The following is a 20,916-nucleotide window of genomic DNA, read 5'->3' as shown; positions in this document are numbered from 1 at the left end:
GATTGTGTAATTATTGCTCAATATTGAGGGTACGCTCATGGACTAGCTGCTTAATAACGATGGGAAGCTGTGACAGTTGAGGTGTATATCAGGGTTGGCTGTGGGACCAGAATAGCTCCTTTTATTTTTGTTCTTACAATTTAATTTTCATTCTTCTGTTAAAATACATTCGTTGTCGACCTTCTTCCCCCCCCCCCCCCCGCCCCCTTCGAGGCATCTACATAATTTAATGGGTGAGAACCTAGTGAGTGGTCTAAAAAGGGATTGAAAGAGGAAGAGGAAGCGGCAGTTGAAAAAGGCAGGCTGGAGAGAGGAAAAAGGCGGGAACGAACGCAGAACGTGTTGCCTTGTTTTTGCGATGAGTAACTGATCCTGTGAGGGTTCGTGGAGGAGTCGAGTAATTCCCCCGAGGGCTGCTGGTTGGAGACATTATTTGCGTGGAAGGAACATGTGTAGAGCTGGTGTGGAGGAGAGCTGAATGGTGTATGTGGCGTCGTGTAGCAAAGAGGGAGGGAGCAGAAGCGTGTTCTCCTCGTCGAGTATCGGCTTCGCCAACCTGAGGCAACGTGCCGTTTCATTGTCTTGCAAGAATTGCTCTGGTTTGTTGGTTTGTGAAGCTTGAGGGCACATCCTGAGAGAGAGAGAGGGGGGTGGTGAGACGCCATCCTTGGGGCCTGCGGTTGAGATGAGGCCGCTGGAAGTCATCTCAAACAGGTCTGAACCCCCCCCCCCTTTCTTTCTTTTTCTGTTAAATATTATTTTGTTATTTTGCTTTCGCCCTGCCCCCCTTCACCTCCATACCCCCAAACTCCCCGTCCAATTGGGATTACATAGGGATATCCGGTGGGGCGTTTGATTGTATAGTCTGCATTGTCTTGGGGCCTGTCGGTCTTTATTTAATTACTTGTTCTTTATCGCTGTATGTCAGTGGGATTTTCCTATGGTTTCTGTATGGCTTGGTTGTATACCCTGGATTTTGGTTTATCCTTGCATTCATTCCACTGTTTTGAATTTGCATGGCAATACTGGATTGACATACATTTGCATAGTGTGTCAGTGAGTGGGGGTGTAAAGTTGTCAGCATTCGGATTGATAACTCCGCTCGGTCACATCTGACTGCTTAAACACTGAGACCCTCACATGGAGAACGTATTGACCTCCCGAGTACGGAGCAATAGGCCATACCCCGAGCCCTCTACCAGGTCGTAACATGTCCAGAACGTAGTGTTTGAGTGTTTTATTCAATTGTCTTCATCTTTCCTTATTGCACGTCCAAGCCACGGCCATTTTTTTCTTTAATTTTAATTGATGTATTTTTGTCCAGTCCTAATAATAATAATACGATACTACTAATAATAATAATGAGTTCCCTCCGAAGAAACTTTGATATAAAAGGAGGCCATTATGCCATCAATTAGTCCACTGTTATTACTAACTTGTGGTTGTTTGTCCATGGGATCTATCATTTTTACCTGCGACTTGTTACAGGTTGACAAGAGCTCTGTATGGTTGTTGTGTTGATCTGTTTGTGTTTGAAATGTGCACACATTGGTCAGCCAGCTGCCGGACTGCACACACATTTTGTGCTTGACTCCACCCACCATGGCACTCAAACAAAATAATATGTACACCATCTTGGTTTTCTGGTGGGCCGACAAGACATCAGGCTTGTACGCCTCTGCTGATTATACACTGCCCGAGTTGGTTGCGTCAGAATTCCATTGGCTTTGTTTGGGTCGAGTATTGTACTCACGATGAGGGACCCATATAAATGTAATCATATGTGGAATACTTCAATATGTGAGGCTCAAACCACCAGCTCCCAGACTCAGAACGGACACTCGAACCATTACACGACTGAGTCTGGCATTATAACTTGGTAACCTTCATTTCATATCCTCTCTTGCCAGAAATCCAGATATAAATATATAATATTATACACAAACATTTAATATGACAGGAATAATTTCCCTTGTCGGGCTAATGTGAAGAATTTGTGTCCAGGGGTGTGTTCCATTAGCAAGCAGCTTCCTTGAATCAAAGTGCTCAAGTCGGCACTCCGGCAGATCGGACCGCTTGGCACCGTTTAACAACATGGCGGCCTCCAATTAAAAACCAAACAATACTATAAAGGAACTTGAGCAAATGCTGTCCAAGCTGTCGTTTTCAGTGTTACTCGATCCTCTTGTGAGAACTCCCGGCTCCAGAGTATGAGGAAGAGGAAAAGACACGTAAAGACATGGGGAGTGAGAATGAGGAATGCCCTGCCAAGCTTAACTATACACCTTAGACTGTGCGTGTTGGGAAAGGGGGTTTTGCATATTTATAGATCTTGAAGAATTAGGATGAACAGCAGGAATGAAAATTAAAGCATGAAATTCACGTTTCAATAATATTAGCCGGCGAAGCCGGTTTTGTGAATGAACGCGTACGTATTATGTTGAAAAGCCAGATTTTGCTGGATCCTTTGAGAATTTCGAAGCTTTGACGCACCAAATCGCTCCATGGAGGCCGCCATCTTGTGGATGCGGAAGTATGCATAAACAATTGCGAAAAAGTTTAATAGGAGTTTGTTTCACCCGTCTTTTTTTGATTCACAATCTTATGTTGAAAAGCCAATTTTTCCTGGATCCTTTGAGAATTTCGAAGCTTTGACACACCAAATCGCTCCATGGAGGCCGCCATCTTGCGGATGTGGAAGTATTCATAAAAAATTGCGAAAAAGTTCAATAGGAGTTTGTTTCACCCGTCTTTTTTTGATTCACAATCTTATGTTGAAAAGCCAGATTTTGCTGGATCCATTGAGAATTTCGAAGCTTTGACGCACCAAATCGCTCCATGATGCCGCCATCTTGCGGATGCGGAAGTATGCATAAAAAATTGCGAAAAAGTTCAATAGGCGCCCGCGGAACTACGTAACTTCGAGTTAGTGCACCCTTCGCGACAACAGTCGCGACTCCGGGGCATTTTCGAAATTTTTCTCTTCTTTAGTGGAAGACCTAAAAAGCCGAATTAGGCTTCAATCCCATGCTCCCGTGCTGAGTAGGTTTGTCTGATTTATGATGTTGTCCTGCACCTACCGGGATAAGCGGTTTACATAAAGAAAGAAAGCTCGGTTTGATTAACGACAGTCACACATTGCCGTTGAAATGGCGCTGTCGTCTGATCTGTAGGCACTGATCTTACGGCAAGCTAACTTCTTCTGGTGGAGGAAGCCGCAGTGCCTGGAGAGAACCAGCCCTGACAGCGACTGGAGTTAGAAGACTACACACATACTGTGAAAACGTATGTTAAGCCCAGTTAAAATTTCTTAAAATAGGCTCTAAGCTAGCACATCGTATAGTTATTTCCTTAAGCTTCTTGTGACATTTATTGTATGTAGGTATTGGGGAGGACTGTCTGCCCTTCTCTTTTACCAAGTCTTACCAGGTAGGGCAAAAGGGAGCATTAAGCTCCAGGGGGCATTAGGCTCCACTACATTGTAAATGCATTATATTTACCTTCAGGATTTACAATGTAGTGGAGCCTAATGCCCCCTGGAGCTTAATGCCCCCCCTTTGCCCGACAGTACCTACTACACCTACCTACTACCAACTACCTAACCTACTAATGCCATAGTGATGGGTAAAATAGTGGCAAGAGACTTTGGCTTCGCCGGCTCGTTGCGGCTTTGCAGTGGGGTACTAGTACGAGTTTACTTGATAGGATATTGCTTCTGAACATTTCATTGGTTGTGGTGTCAATTTGAATCAGACTACGGCGACCATTTTGTTTTTCACATGACGAAGCACCTCCATTAATTGCGTGTTCCGCTTGCTGAGCAGCTTGCAAAATGGTTCATACAGAACGACTGGCTTGGAGAGCGGTAGCACTCCGCTTGCTAAGGGAACACACCTCAGGGAATGACTGAAATTTCTCACAAAAGCGCTGCGAGGGACGTTATTCCCGTTTATTAAATACCATATAGCCCGTTATTATAACCATACAATCATCAGATTTGTACCTTTCATCATCAATTTTGCATGAATGCTGAGAAAATAAATAACATTACCGAGTATTTATAGTTGAACTACCATTGTACCTCGTATTGTACTGTATATACCGTATATACAATTACCTGCCTCGTACCTTGCCAACCTCTCTGCAGGACGATGCCATTGCCCCAAGATCCAGCCAATGTGATCCACAAGTGAAACGTAACAAAATCCGAAGATTCATTCCGAAGTTAATCGTTAATTTAATAACCATGAGTTGAGTCCACCATTGTTGTGAACCCTTCCACCACCCCCACCCCACCCCCTACATCACATGGTTGCGTCGCAATTTCCGCCATTTTCTTTGTTCCACAATTCTACATTTATTCCTGTTGCATTTCACCCACAGACTGAGCTCCGCGATGGTCGCAAGAGTCGTTCGGCACGAAGAGCAGTTCGGCTTCTCCGTTGAGTCACGTGTCGTGGGTTGCGCTCGTGCGGTGGTTACCTTTACGGTCCAGGGAGTATGATAAGGGGGAAGGGTTGCGTGTGGGCCTAAGATGGTTCTTTACAAATGTAACCATATTCTGTGCAGTGGAAGAAAAGGGTCGTTTTGGGGGTAATTTCACGTTAGCCTATTATAAATAATCTATTATCAATATCGACAAAAGGAATCGAATGTCATAAGCAAGGCAGATAATGTGCAGGAGTGTACGTGCTAACAAGAGGCCATGACGCGGTCGTCGGTCCACGAGGAGGTAGGAGGCCCGTTGTGATAGTTCCAGTTTAATGAGGTAAACGAGCGTTGCTTCCAAGGCTCGGGTGGGATGAGACGATGGAGCCGCTGCAAGGAAATCACGATCTCTCAAACAAAACGCACGCGGGCACAGTTTGGACGTGAGAAATGGCGAGCCAGGTGTATCCGTGTGTGATGAGGGAATGGAGATAGAAAAAAAATGGCGACGCTGCTCAGAACAAGGACGTAAGAAAATGAAGAAAAACATGTGTGTGGGGAAGGGGAGAAAGAGGGAGAGACAAGGGAGTATATAAAGAAGGAAAAGGAGGTGTAACACCTTTAGAGGCATCCTCTGAACCCGGACCTGCAATTTCTTTCTCCCAGGGTACAAATCAAGTGTATTGTTGTTTTAGGCATGAAAAATAATGCGCACATTCCCACCGTATGTTAAATATCCCATATTATCCCATATGCCACTAAAAATGAAAAGGCATGCCAGATCCACTGTACACCGGCCGAGCTCGCACTCTACGTCGGCCCTACAGCTACCGTCCATATATCAACGGGTGCAAAGAAAGCTACGGCGGCCATTTTGTTTTCTCAGACGTCCGCTTGCCGTTCAACTGACAGACGTCATGTGCGATTCCCTTCGCGTCCATAAAACGATATCGTAGATTTTTGTCAATTGTCGTCGGGGTAACTCGCTCAGGAGCGTATTCTGAACAGCGCAAACATTCGAAAATTAGTAGATTGGAGCGGAAAATAACTGTTGAATTTGCAGGGATGGTTTATTGAACCTATGGCTTCGTATTTCCCTTTTGAAACGCCTTTCATAACAACGTATGGCGGATCAGGTGATTCGGGCCACTCTAAAGGGCGTACCACATGCAGGTTAGTTCAACAGGTAAATGTACATGGATGGGCCTCATTCTAACAGAAATGACGCCATCCTTCAGGTGAGACTTTACATATAAGAGAAGTAAGGCACGTTTTCTTGTTGGTTATTCTTTTCTTGGAGGTGAACGTTTCGTGCGAATAAGTTTTGCCTCGAAAAACCTGCTTCAGTCACATTTACACCGTCGATAAATAATTATTTCCACCTACGTGCTATTCGCACGTCGCTGTTAACGCACCTAACGCAGCTTCCGCATTGATTTTTTTTGTTGTTGTTGTTGACATTATTTATTTACCTGGGCCTTGAGGCTGAATAGTCTAATCCTGGTCCGTAAAGCTGTAAGGAGCGTCATATGCGTCCTAAATGAGGACCGTGACCATACAATAAAATAACCTTGAAACAAACTGAGGATAACAAAATATTGTTTGGTAGAAATCGTCTACAATACAATCGAACGCAATCATAAGGGAGGACTACCTGTTGACATGATTGTGAAGCGTGACGTAAAACAGCCTAAAAGGAGTGGTACATCAAAAAAAGTATGTGAAAAAGAAGAAATAAAGTGAAAGGTAGGTGTAGCATTTGGACCAGGTGTTGTGTTGGGGGTACAGAGAGCTTGAGAAAGGCCCGGTGGTGCTTGAGGAGCTAAAAGAGCTGTGCATGCTGCTGCATCTGACGAGAGGGGCTTCCGGCGGATTCCATGCAGGGAACTGACGTCACTGTGGGTCGCATAGGATTGGTCAGGTCCGTCAAGGTGGTGACCGAGAGCGCGGGGCTCAGTGGGGGGCTGGACAGTTCCCCAGCAGCAGGTTGAGACGCGAGGCTATGTCCGTCGGTCGCCTTGTCCAGTGTGGACTCCTCTGGCCGCAGCAAATTCCGCCTGAACTTGGCCCGAGCGTTTTGGAACCACACCTGTGGCACAATGGAGGGTTTGAACAGTCAGGGTCAGTGTCATCAGGGGTGGTAAGGACAATTGGGGTGCCGAGAAAAAAAAAAGAACCACATACAAGGTGTTTGTGTGGGGAGCGAGTAGGCGGGGTGAAAAGCATGTCCAATGGGAGGGATGGAAGGCAGGTACAGGTGCAGGTGAGTTGAAAACATTTTCTTCCACAGCATCCAAGGTTCATTATCTGTTATTTACATGTACAAGTATTCCATCATTTATGTAAATGTTCCCATGATTGGCTATGAAACACACAGGTGACATCAGATAATGAATGTTTCAGCCAATCATAAATAAGACATTGCAGCCTCTGTGGCTATTTTCTGAAAAATATCACCCGTACAATTTGAAAATTGTTTAACTATCAAAAATGTTATTTTATTGTGCGTCCCTTGTCTCTCCAATAGTCGAGGCTGCTAAATAAAGCAGCCTGTGTGTGCGCCTTACTCTCGCAGAATGAAATATTCATGAGCAATTCATTATGGTATCGTAAATGAATGAATGTCGAGGCGCGTTAAATGCTCGGTGCCAAGCAAAGGCTCAGTCGGATTCGCCACGGGAGAGATTTCACCCATCAATCACTCAGCAGCATGCTCATGCCACCATTAACTTGCTGCACGTCACTGTGGACAACATGTACATTCTACAGTCGTTGGGCTTGTGCAAACAGCAAGAGCTACCTTCCTTTTGGAATTGCTGCAATGAAATGTATTCTTTAAATAGAAATACTGTGCAATACAAGAACAATATCAGCAAAAAGAATCTACGATTTCTACAACTGTCTTCATAACCACGAATCCCTCAAATCATTCATATAAAAATAGGGACAATACCCCTGGACACTCACCTGGTAGAATAAAGCAGTATGCTACAGAGACTAAAGGTATTTTAAACCGTATGGCATTTTAAACAAATTTCAATGGTTGCTCGGAGACCAGGGCAGCATGTAGAATCATACTAATGTAAGACTAAACAAAAAATACCTATTTTAGGGGGCAACCACCTCCCCTCCCTCCCACCCCCACCCCATTAACTGCCCTAAACCCCGATTTTTGTTTTTTTATGCCATAAGAAACTTTGGTACACCACGGATGATAAACGGAACGTTGTGGTCACGTTTCATCTAAATTGTGTGTGTAGTTTCAGAGAATAGAGCGAATACCTATTTTGGGGGGACAAACCTAGACGTACGTTGCTCCGGGTAGACCCCCTTACACCTCGACTTTCTTGATGCCATGAACAAACAAACATGAGTTGTAACGTACCAAATATCATTTTTATCTTGCCAAAACGAAGTTTTTGCAAGATGTATTAGTCAGCTTGTATGTTTGTTTGTTTTTTTGTTTGTGGTTAATCATTTTTTTTTCACGTTTAGATCACTCTGTAGACCACAGTTATTATTGGAAACTCCTGTAACTTCGCATATCAGAGTCCTATAGAGATACCCTTCAGCACACAAAATTTTGAAGGTCAAGGTCAAAGGTCAAGGTCACTTTGTGGTCAATCATGGAGGTCGACGAAACACTAATTTTTTGAGTAACTTTGATCGGATCGTCTCCAAACTTCATGGGAATCTAGTATATGGTCCGGCGCTCAGCTGATTAGTTTTTGGTGGCGATCGGCCTTGACCTTCATGGTTAGCGCTGGAGGTCGAAAATTATTGACCCCAAGGTCAAATTTTGAAATCGTAGGTACCATATCGAGTAATACCTCATATCAATGCCCTTGATGAGTGCTTCCCAGATCTGTAAACAGTTTGACGCTATGACGTCATTTGATGACGTCATGACGAAAAAACGGAATTTTCACATTTTGGCAAGATACGGTTCACCCTGTGGGTGACATATGTTCATTATCTTGCCAAAACGAAGTTTTTGCAAGATGTATCAGTCACCTTGTATGTTTGTTTTTTTGTTTGTTTGTGGTTAATCATTTTTTTTCACGTTTAGATCACTCTGTAGACCACAGTTATTATTGGAAACTCCTGTAACTTCGCATATCAGAGTCCTATAGAGATACCCTTCAGCACACAAAATTTTGAAGGTCAAGGTCAAAGGTCAAGGTCACTTTGTGGTCAATCATGGAGGTCGACGAAACACTAATTTTTTGAGTAACTTTGATCGGATCGTCTCCAAACTTCATGGGAATCTAGTATATGGTCCGGCGCTCAGCTGATTAGTTTTTGGTGGCGATCGGCCTTGACCTTCATGGTTAGCGCTGGAGGTCGAAAATTATTGACCCCAAGGTCAAATTACGAAACCCTTATTTTTTGAGTAACTTTGATCTTATGATCTCCAAACTTGGTGGGTATATAGGGTGTGGTATGGCGCTCAGTTGATTAGTTTTTGGTGTCGATCGGCCTTGACCTTCAAGGTCATTTTGAAGGTCATTCAATTTTGACCAAAAGGTAAAATTTTCAAGTTTCAGTTACCATATCGAGTAGTACCTCAAATTGAAGCCCTTGTTGAGTGCTTTCCAAACATATAACTAGTTTGACAATGTGACGTAATTTGACGGCGTTATGACGAAAAAACTGTACTTTTCATGTATATTGTATTGCTTTAGTTCGCATTGTTTAGGTCACTCTGTAGAGCACAGTTCCCTTTGGAAACTCTTGTATGTTCGCATATCAGAGTCTTTTAGAGATACCCTTTAGCACACAAAATTATGAAGGTCAAGGTCAAAGGTCAAGGTCACTTTGCGGCCAATCATGGAGGTCGACGAAACACTAATTTTTTGAGTAACTTTGATCGGATCGTCTCCAAACTTCATGAGAATCTAGTATATGGTCCGGCGCTCAGCTGATTAGTTTTTGGTGGCGATCGGCCTTGACCTTCATGGTTAGCGCTGGAGGTCGAAAATTATTGACCCCAAGGTCAAATTTTGAAATCGTAGGTACCATATCGAGTAATACCTCATATGAATGCCCTTGATGAGTGCTTCCCAGATCTGTAAACAGTTTGACGCTATGACGTCATTTGATGACGTCATGACGAAAAAACGGAATTTTCACATTTTGGCAAGATACGGTTCACCCTGTGGGTGACATATTTTTTTATTGTCAATTTTGGTCACAATCCCATCAGCAGTTTCGGAGAAGAAGTTGCAAGTATTTACTGGCTGATGGACGACTACTAATATAAGTAATAAATAAGGAAGAGCAGACCCTCAGCCTGAGATCAATTGGTGCACATGCGCTTTGGAATGGAAGCCTTTGATTGGCAAATCAGCAGCCCACACTTTGAGGAAAGGAAATAATGCTTGGATGCGTTTCTGGTGCCCTTGGTGTCATCTCTGTTGGGAGATGCCTTATTTATACGAAAAAGGTAATAAAAACTTTAAAAAATTATGACAGAGCTAAGGATGTGTACTTTGGCCCCAAGACCGAGGTGCACGGTCTTACCAAGCGTGTGAAACAAATATGCATGCACCTTGGCCTGAAGTCCAAAGCGCCTACAACTACAATGTCACTCGGTAGAGCGCATACCTCTGCCAGACAGTTTATGTTTTCTATCCACTGATGGGCCAAATCCAGATCTGGTCCGAAACCAAAATCTAATCAACTTGTTCTTGTCACCTAACCAACCCATCCACCAAGTTTTGTCATAAGTCATCCACACGTTTTTGAAATATCCTGCAATATATAATTTTTGGCCCAATCACTCAATGGTGAAGAATCACTTCGAAATTGTCAGATCCAGATCCGGATCTTCACCAAAATCGAATCATGCCGTCCTTCTCACATACACTACCTGTCCACCAAATTTTGCCCGAATCCGTCCACAACTTTTTGAGATATCCTGTTCACAAACGGACAAACAAACAAGTTATCACACTCGCAGACAAACAAACAAACAAACGAGACTGACCGACATATGACGAAAATTTTCAAATTTCGTCATAACAAACAGACAAGGAGACTGGGATGAAAACATAACCTCCGTCCATCTTCGGTGGTGGAGGTAATGACGACAATGATGACAATAACAACTATACCACCACCAATATCCCCCTTTTCAGGAGGTTAGTCAAATTATGGTATTCCTCCATATAGACGTATCCATTGTGTCAGTTTCATGCAATCCCTAACATTCCATATCTTTCTTGACAGTTTCTATCCATGTCCTTTCAGGATGTCAATTTGGCTTTCTTACTTCCACCATAAATCAATTTTAATGCTTTTTTACAGCTTCATTTTCTGACTTTCATTGCACATGGCCACACCAACAAAGACATCTCTTCCAAAGTTATTCTTCACCAGTATTGATTTTTAATCTCTTCCTGATTTCTGAGCTCAGCATTCTTTCTTTCAGAGACAACCCCTGTGCTACACCAGCACTCACACCAGGGTATGCCTACTGCACATCCAGCACATTTACGTACCGACGGGATGGAGCTGGATAACTTGCCAGCTCATCTTCTTGGTGGAATCCACTCTGTGCTGATGTCGACCATGGAGCTAGAAATGTGTACATGGATTGATTTCTTTCCTCAAAGGATGGGCTGGTGATTTGCTTCCAAAGTAGAGGTAGCCTGGCATCTTCTTCCGCATGACTAGGTAACCTGGCGTCTTCTTCCACATGCCTAGGTAGCCTGGCGTCTTCTTCCGCATGCCTAGGTAGCCTGGCATCTTCTTCCGCATGCCTAGGTAGCCTGACGCCTTCTTCCATATGCCGAGGTAGCCTGGCGCCTTCTTCTGAATGCCTAGGTAGCCTGGCGCGTTCTTCCGAATGCCTAGGTAGCTTGGCGTCTTATTCCGCATGTCTAGGTAGCCTGGCATTTTCTTCCGCATGCCTAGGTAGGTTAGCGTCTTCTTCCGCATGCCTAGGGAACCTGGCGCCTTCTTACACATGCCTAGGTAGCCTGGCGTCTTCTTCCGCACGCCTAGGTAGGTTGGCGTCTTCTTCCGCATACCTAGGTAGGTTGGCGTCTTCTTCCGCATGCCGAGGGAACCTGGCGCCTTCTTCCGCATGCCTAGGTAGCCTGGCATCTTCTTCTGCATGCCTAGATAGCCTGGCGCCTTCTTCCAAATGCCTAGGTAGCCTGGTGCCTTCTTCCAAATGCCTACGTAGCCTGGCGCCTTCTTCCGAATGCCTAGGTAGCCTGGCATCTTCTTCTGCATGCCTAGATAGCCTGGCGCTTTCTTCCAAATGCCTACGTAGCCTGACGCCTTCTTCCGAATGCCTAGGTAGCCTGGCACCTTCTTCCAAATGCCTAGGTAGCCTGGCGCCTTCTTCCGAATGCCTAGGTAGCCTGGCGTCTTCTTCCACATGCCTATGTAGCCTGGCGTCTTCTTCCGCATGCCTAGGTAGCCTGGCGCCTTCTTCCACATGCCTAGGTAGCCTGGCACCTTCTTCCGAATGCCTAGGTAGCCTGGCGCATTCTTCCGAATGCCTAGGTAGCCTGGCGCCTTCTTCCGCATGCCGAGGTAGCCTGGCGCGTTCTTCCGAATGCCTAGGTAGCCTGGCGCCTTCTTCCGAATGCCTAGGTAGCCTGGTGCCTTCTTCCGAATGCCTAGGTAGCCTGGCCCCTTCTTCCGAATGCCTCGGTAGCCTGGCGTCTTCTTCCGAATGCCTAGGTAGCCTGGCGCCTTCTTCCGAATGCCTAGGTAGCCTGGCGCCTTCTTCCGAATGCCTAGGCAGCTTGGTGCCTTCTTCCGCATGCCTAGGTAGCCTGGTGCCTTCTCCTGCATGCCTAGGTAGCCTGGCACCTTCTTCCGAATGCCTAGGTAGCCTGGCGCATTCTTCCGAATGCCTAGGTAGCCTGGCGCATTCTTCTGAATGCCTAGGTAGCCTGGCGCATTCTTCCGAATTCCTAGGTAGCCTGGCGCCTTCTTCCACATGCCTAGGTAGCCTGGCGCCTTCTTCCGAATGCCTAGGTAGCCTGGCGCCTTCTTCCGAATGCCTAAGTAGCCTGGTGCCTTATTCTGAATGCCTAGGTAGCCTGGCCCCTTCCGAATGCCTCGGTAGCCTGGCGTCTTCTTCCGCTTGCCTATGTAGCCTGGCGTCTTCTTCCGCATGCCTATGTAGCCTGGCGTCTTCTTCCACATGCCTAGGTAGCCTAGCGTCTACTTCCGCACGTCTAGGTAGCCTGGCTTCGGGTTTGCATCAGTTTTTTTTTTTTTTTTTTGTTGGGAGCACAACTGTGCCACTTTTGCAATGCTCCTGCCAGTTCGAGCATGAAGTTTTGGAATTGCGCCAGGTTGTCATTGATAACTCACCTACTCTCCATGTAGGACATCATCCACCAACTAATGCCAGCAAATGGGATGCCTACTTTAATGTCCATACATGTATGGCACATGCATTGATGTATCGCCCTGCATGTGAAACACCTTGATGAAAGTTTATAGCTCGATCGAGATTCAAATTACCCACGCCAGACATGTCAGATATTAGTGTGCATACCTCTAAGGTGTCCTGCCAGCCTATAGGCTAACTGATCCTGTGGTTAGCACTCGGTCGAGATTCAAATTACCCACGCCAGGCAGCTCAGATATTAGTGTGCATACCTCTAACTAAGGTGTCCTGCCAGCCTATATATAGGCTAACTGATCCTGTGGTTAGCACTCGGTCGAGATTCAAATTACCCATGCCAGGCAGCTCAGATATTAATGTGCATACCTCTAAGGTGTCCTGCCAGCCTATAGGCTAACTGATCCTGTGGTTAGCAATGTATCAGCTGACACTACTTTATGCAGTGGGTGGTTCTTTGTTTTTTGCAGACTGAAATTGAGCCAGAACACCCTGGTGATGTCCTTGTGCTTGCTCCAATGTTTTCCTCAACACTGCCCCTCTCGCAATCCCCTCCTCTTCCCATGTAAAATTTAGTCCACAAATGGATATATTGTATTAATGTGGTGTTGATATATCGCAGGTATGATAACAAAATATGATTGACGCTTCCGCTTCTGGTTTTGCCGGCGAGGTTGTGTTTTCCAAGCTCTCCACGCTTTCAAAGTTGAGTATTTGTTCCCGTTTTAATTTTTGTCCAAACTGTATTTTTATTTTGCGGTGTGTGCCTACTGTGCGTTTCTGGGAGGATCTCTGTGTGGATCGGGCATGCCTGTATATAATGGTCGGTTGCTTCCTGCCGCGTTTTTCAGGCCTGGTCCCTCGAGGCTTTGTTGTCTCCTCTCGGCAGTTGTTTGTGGTCCATTTATTTTCGTTCTCTCACTGATTTTTTTTCCAGTCTTTCTTTTCACCCCTATTTCCCCGAATATCTTGCCCTTTGTTTAAAGTCTTAATTAAAAAAAAAAATCCTTCTTTGTTCATGTTTTCGTTCTTTGACCATGTGTTTCACCCCCCACCAGTTTTTTTTCCTCCTTCCTTCATAACTCAATCCTCTCCAGCCAAAAGACACCTTTCCAATTCTATTTTTCACCATACTACTTCAACTTTCTCCTTCTTCCTCTGATCCACTTTCCCCTAACCTTCAAAAAAACATATTAACGAAGAATTTAATATGTCGGCCTATTCTCCCGTACTAACACATTTGCTTAAACACCTCTGTTCCTTCATTCTCTGCTCTCCTGGCTGTCAATCTCTTATTCTTATGTTCCTGCTTCTGAACCTGTGCTGGAACCATTAATCCCCCTTAGGAATCCTTCATGCCCTCATTTAGGGAATTTCCTCAGATAGTTTTCATGGTTTAGTTTTAAAATGTTTAAACTTTCCCCTGAAGTGTGGTATTCTGTTGTATATTATAACACACTTTTCTTCTTCTTCTTCTTCTTTAAAAGGTTGCTTTCGATTTGCTCACTAAATCTCTTCATTTCAAATAAATATTCAATCTCTTACAGTTCCTCCTTCCTACATCCCCTAAACTCACCTGCATTCCACCCCCCCCCCCCCCTCCAACGTTTTCAAACGGATCTCTGACTCGAAAATCACAAGTAACTAATTTTGCAATAATTGTTTGTTTTCCATTAATCGTTCAAAACTTTCTAAAATCCAAACTCACCCTCCCCTCCTAAACTCCCCTCACCAATCCCTTTCGAATCTCCCCCCTTGCCCCTCCCCTCCTAAACTCCCCTCACCCCTCTTCTCCTAAACTCCCCCCTCACCCCTCCCCTCCTAAACTCGCCCCTCCCCTCCCAAACTCCCCCTTCACACCACCCCTCCTAAATTCCCCCATCACCCCTCCCCTTCAAAACTCCCCCCTCCCCTTCAATTTTTTTCTCTCCAATTTTCCCCTCTCACCCCTCCTCAAAGCATCCTCCACGCTTCCTCTCCCTTCCAACTCTCAGCTCCATCTCCTCCAACCTTCTTCCTCGTTCTGCCCCCCCCCCCCTCAAACAACACCTCAATGTACCTCACCCAATCACCATCAAACCTTTGTCCTCCTCATCCTTCCCTTTCTCCTAGCTGTTCTGAAATCTCTGACACACTATCAACAGCTCTCCCTACCTCCTCTTCCTCTTCCTCATCTTACCCTATCCCTCCCCTCCCCTGTCCTGTATCCGATGCCCCCCATTCCTCTTCCTTAACGGCATGGACCTCAAACATCCGGGGCCTTTGCTCAAACCTGATGCATCCTCCGTTGTGCGAAGTCCTTCCTTGGCACACCTGAGCTCCTCACAACATACAAGGCTTTCATCAGCAGCTCAATGGAATACGGTTCTCGCCTCTGGGCCGGTGCTCCTGCCTCACATCTAGCTCGACTTCACGCTGTTGAAACCAAAGCTTTCAGAATCATTGGAATCTCCTGCGATGAAGCTAACTCCGTGGGCTTTTCACTCACTCACCGCAGGCAGGTTGGTGGTCTTTCTGTCTTCCACCGACTCCACTCCGGCCTTGCTCCCCCAGCTCTCTCTGTGCTCTGTCCCCCAAATATTCCTACACGTCACACAAGATCTGCCAGCAACCCTCTTATGGTTAAACTGCCAAAATCAAGACTCTCTATTCACCTTCACTCTTTCATTCCACTTTTCTCCTGCCTCTGGAACAAACTCCCTCACTCTCTTCAATCCCATTTTTCCCTCCAGGTCTTTAAAACAGCTGTCCACCACCATCTCTTATCTTCCCCCATCCAAAAACTTGATCTTTTCTACCCCCGTTAATTCACCCCAGATCCGCTTTTTTGAAATACCGACTTTTTTCCTGGAAGTCCTAGCAGTGTCAGTGTTTTTTGTTTTTTGTTTTCTTACCTCTATTTCCAATGCTCCCTCCCCCAAAGCCCTCTCCCTCCTACAAATCTCTCGATGTCCCTGTTCTCTACTGTTGTACTTGTGTGCTACCCTCTCTCTCTCTCCCCATCTTGTCTCCCACTCCATTTATCTTATGTTTTACTAGCCGAAAGCACCCGGCGTTGCCCAGGTTCCTTTTGAATGAATTTACTACAATAATTCAGCTTTTACCCGCGGCCGTAGAAGATTGACTACTATAATTCAGCTCAGCTTTTAATTGCGAAATGGGCCCAGCCCGGTCGAAGCGGCCTCGATCGGCCTCGTCAACTAGCCTATAACCTTCCTGGGGCCCGTCCCGACATTTTTAGTTCTTTTTGATTGAATTTACTACTATAATTCAGGTTTTACTCACGGCCGTAGAAGATTGACTACTATAATTCAGCTCAGCTTTTAATTGCGAAATGGGCCCAGCCCGGCCGAAGCAGCTTCGACCGGCCTCGCCACCTAGCCTACAACCTTCCCGGGACCCGTCCCGACATTTTTTGTTTTAGAGGCTTCCTCCTATCTTTCACCGTTCACGAGATTAGCGCGTGCAGACAAACAAACAAACAAACAAACAAACAAAAACTTTCTTTTATATATATATAGATGTGTTAGTTCGTTTTTTTGTGATTAATGTTATCTCTTACACGAGCCTCGATCTTGTACACACACAAAAAAAATCTTCCTGTGTCGGTTCCTTGTATCTCAAACCCCCTGCTCCCCATCTACTTTCATAAAAATCCATGACGTCCTCAGGACTTTCAATGAGGACGTTTAGTCACTCAAACTCCTGGGTCTCACGATCAGCCATGATCTTTCTTGGGAAAACCACATTTCAAAGTTTGCCTCCAAGGCCAGCCGCCTACTGGGCATCCTCCGTCACAGAAGGTCCTTCCTTGGCACACCTGAACTCCTATCCACCTACAAGGCCTTCATCCGCAGCTTGATGGAGTACTGCTCTTCCCTCTGGGCTGTCTCCCCTGCCTCACATCTTGCTCACCTTTAGGCCGTATAAGCCAAGGCCTTCCAGATTATTATATTGGAATATCTTGCAATGAAGCCGAGTCAATGGACTTGTCATGTGGCCATCACAAACAGGTTGGTGGCCTCTGTGTCTTCTACCACCTCCTTTTTGGTCTTTCACCCTGTGCTGTTTCTGTGCTCTGTCCCTCCCCCACCTACCCAGGTTTCTGCAGGGCACACACGGTCCACCATCAACACCCTTCTGGTGAAACTATCCAAATCCAGGATCATTACTCACCTGCACTCATTTCTTCCTCTTTTTTTTCCCACCTGTGGAACCAACTTTCACATTCTTTTCAATCTCATTCTTCTCTGCAGGTCTTCAAGACTGCTGTTCACCACCATCTCACATTGTCCCCAATCCAAAACCATCACCACCATCTTCTCTATCCTCGTTAACCTCCCCCCTCCCAATCCCATCCCACCTCCATCCAAATTTCCAGTTTTTCCCCCTTTGAGTTTCATCCCCTATCCATCGTGTCCACCCTATGCATCCTTTCCAGCCCCCCATTCCTCCCCACACTCTTTGTTTGTCAAAGTCTTCCTCGATATTGGCCTTCTACTCTGCTGTTGGTGTTTCCTGCCTCTTTCTACTGTTCCTTTTGCATCCTGTTATGTCCTGATCCGTGCAGTGTACTTGCTCTTCCACGAGCCTCGACAAGATATACAAAACTAAAAAAAGAAGTCTTTCTTTCAGAGAATAGTCAATGCATGGAATCTTTTCCCAGAAAATATAGTGGCAGTAGAAACAGTAGATAAATTTAAACTGGATTTAGACGGGACATGGATATTGGCAGGACTGTTGGGTAGCTGAGGTACGGATGTGTGATTGTGTACTTGCGCAGCGACTACGATGTCTGTGAGAGAGAGTCCCGTCAAAAGGGGAATGTACTGTCAGTGTCTGTTCATTTTTCATCCCATAAGAACGTCTTTTGGAATCTTTAAGTCATATCGATTCGGGAAGAGCAAGCGGATCTCACCTAAGGTCTTTCGTTGCCATTTATTGACACCAGTTTGACAACTTGTCACAACTGTCAAAACAAGGCCCCTTATTTGGAATCCATTGATTTCCATATTAATCGTCATGATATATTACTTTGCAGGTCTAACACTATGCAGCCAGACTAATAATCATAATACTTCAATCGTGCAAATTATTACGTCCATTGTATTGAAATGTATAAGTATTGACGTTTCATCATTGCTCAAAGTGCTCGCCATTTTGATTGCTGTTGCATAAGTACCACTTGGGTTTGTTCGTCAGTTTACACGTTATTTCTCTTACAGAGTGACTGCATAATCTGAATAGTCTATTAATACTTTACTCGTATTATTGAGTGGTTCTCTTAAATGCACTTTAATAAGTCCCCAGTTAGCTTTAGACAATGAAGAAAGAGCTTGCACTATTGGTAACACAATTGTAAGATTCTATTCGTAAACGCTGTCATTGTGGGTTTACCCACAACATAATATTAATAATACTAGAGAAATACCCGTGCTAAGCACGGGTGGGAGGCCAGAAGCAAACAGGCAATGCAGATATGGCGAATGCTAAAGCATGAAACCAATAAATTCCACATTCCTGTAGCACCTTCAGTCGAACGTCAGACATGGACAGCAAGTTCGTGAAGGACTTCCATGAAAAACGTACCTGTTCGCAAACAAACGGGTACGTTCACGCATGGAAACATCGATCGTGGGTCCGTGGCGAATCTGCATATGGCGATCCGCGAAGTTGACGTTCAGAAAGTAGAAACGGCATGTCGTCATTGTCGGCATGTCGTCATTCACTTGAACTCGATATCTCTTTTTTCATTCCAAACAACATATTATCCTTGTGCAGCGATCGGTGCAGCCGTTTGTGCAGCCCCCGGGAAAACAACATCGTCACAATGAGAACAATGAACGTTATGCGAACGCGAATGTTATGCGGGAGTCCAAACCTGAGAATGCTGGAGACCAAAGCTGAATTTGGAAAGACTAAATAGCCTACTTTACTCCTGGAGATCCCAGGATTACCCACACAAAATATCGTTGCGATTGGTTCAGCAGTTTTTATGGTACCTTCGAACAGACAGACAGACAGACAGACAGGCGGACGGACATTTGGTGAATTATATTAAGATAACAACTCTGTATACCCTGTATATGTATACCCTGTATGTGTATACAGGGTGTGGGTTGTATTACTATACAACATAATATTATTATTACTAATTAATATTATTATTATTACTATATATTACTACATATCACACCTACATTATTAATACTATAATAATATCATTACTATATTATTATCTTACTATAATTCACCAAATGCCTGTCCGTCTGTCCGTCTGTTCCCAGGTACCGCAAAAACGGCTGAACCGATCGCAACGAAATTTTGGGTGGGTAATCCTGGGACCCCCTGGAGTAAAATAGCCTATATTGTTTTCCAATTTCTTTCCCAATTTTTCCAGTTTTTCCAAACACGATGGAATAATATTTACCGATATGAACAGTGATGTGGCTTTTATTGAAATTCTACAAATACTGTTTAGATTTTGATGATTTGCGTGTGATATGATTTAACGGATGTTTATATAAATCATTTAAAATTTTTAAAAAGCCTTCAATTTCTGATATTTAGCCTTTTCATTTGGGCCTTCCAATCGAAGCCCCACCCATAGGGTGGGTACCATTGCTAGTATATATAATAATATTAACTATTACTATATTATTGTATTATAACAATATAATCCCTGGTGTTGGGCTAGCGGCTAGGGTGCCGGCTTAGGATACCAAGGATCCTGGGTTCGAATCCCGGTCGATCGCTGAATTAACGCCAGGGGGGTTGACTCAGCCTGTCATCCTTCTGAGGTCGGCTAATTGAGTACCAGTTCACTGGTAATTCCCTGTTTGTCGTTAAAGGCGGCAAAAAGGGTTGGTGTCAGGAAGGGCATCCGGCCGTAAAACATTGCTTCAAATAGGGGACCGAAAAACAACAACAACCACGGTTCCCGAAAAAGGCCAACCCCCGCTTTGCGGGGAAAAATGGCCTCTAAAGGTGGGTTTTTTTTTTTTTATAACAATAATTATTGTGGATATTATAAATAAATGTTGAAAATATTAGTTATTATGTCAAATATTAGTTAAGTGTTATGTCGGTGGGGTAGAGATACTTTAGACCAGGTAGATTTGTGTAGGTAACATGCTCCGACTGTCGTGAAGAAGAAGAACCACCACCATGTAATAAGTAAAATATTTGTTTCGACCGAATATCGGATTAAGTGTTACATGTGGCCATACGAGGATGGTCCTTGTGTTAACTAGTTGTAGGGATTATGGAATATGTGACCTTGTTCGTGATTTACTTCCCTTCGTCCCGTATGGCACCGCATCAGACACATATAGTAGAAAGTGCCCATTAAACTGCACTCAGATAATAAAAGCACCAGGAAGCCAGGACAGTGAGCTCTGCCAATAATTACACCACTGGAAAGCACACATCGAAGACAAGCAGGCCAAAAGCCACACCTCAAGGGGTCATCATTGGTCGTGGCTTTGAGTGACAACCAGGATTATTAAGAAGCGAGACACTGGTTGGTGGGGCGCAGCAGATGACATCGGAGCCTGTCGATAAAAGAACGCGCTGGCGGACATTTTCTTCTTCTTGCCTCTTCCCGTTCTGGATGCGTACATGAGCGGTCACCCTTCTGCTTCTCGTTTTGAGCTTTCTTCTTCTCGTTTGTCCTTCCCGCTTCATTCCTCCCAACTTTTCTTCTTCTTCGCCCTTCGCCGACGGACCGATTTGCACTTCGCTCCCTGAAAAAAGGGCACGGACGGACGGAAAAGCGCCGAGCGAACCAGCCACGTTCCGAGTCTTACTGGTGATCGTGGGGAGGCAGAAGAGCCACGGACGGAGGGTTGCGGTTTTGCCGGCGCGGCTGGAGGAGCGAACGGCACATCTGCCATTGTTGGGTGCGAGAGGCCTGTTTCGCGCCAGCGGGCGTGGCCTGGTGAGACGGGGCAGACTGAGGCATAGTTCCCGCCAACGAGCAAGTGGTTCCCGCCAGGGCCTCGGACGATCCTGACAAGATATTCCAGCAGGCCTGAGTTAAATCCACTAAATAACCCACACCATTTTATTTTTCACCTTTATTTTATCCCCTGTCTGAGTGCAAATCTGCTTGT

General features: G+C 45.0%; 1 protein-coding gene and 1 long non-coding RNA gene across 3 annotated transcripts in view; one reads left to right on the top strand and one right to left on the bottom strand.

The window, feature by feature from the left end:
* Positions 1–6,002, top strand: part of LOC144888685 (uncharacterized) — a 24,810-nt gene extending 18,808 nt beyond the window's left edge. Inside the window, exons 2-4 of the long non-coding RNA XR_013621221.1 lie at positions 3,174–3,285; positions 4,148–4,250; positions 4,384–6,002. This is a non-coding gene — a long non-coding RNA (uncharacterized LOC144888685). The remainder of the gene's footprint in view (positions 1–3,173; positions 3,286–4,147; positions 4,251–4,383) is intronic.
* An 8-nt stretch (positions 6,003–6,010) lies between these two features.
* The window catches only part of LOC137419035 (LIM/homeobox protein Lhx9-like), a 212,661-nt gene continuing 197,755 nt past the window's right edge, over positions 6,011–20,916 (bottom strand). For both annotated transcript variants that reach the window (XM_078767524.1, XM_078767523.1), the window contains exon 5: positions 6,011–6,517. In XM_078767524.1, the coding sequence (XP_078623650.1) occupies positions 6,251–6,517 (267 nt within the window). In that variant the 3' untranslated portion in view covers positions 6,011–6,250. The remainder of the gene's footprint in view (positions 6,518–20,916) is intronic.

Source organism: Myxine glutinosa, chromosome 13 (genome assembly GCF_964187855.1).
Source record: "Myxine glutinosa chromosome 13, kmMyxGlut1.1, whole genome shotgun sequence".
NCBI lineage: Eukaryota > Metazoa > Chordata > Myxini > Myxiniformes > Myxinidae > Myxine > Myxine glutinosa.
This window is presented reverse-complemented; position numbering and strand designations above follow the sequence as displayed.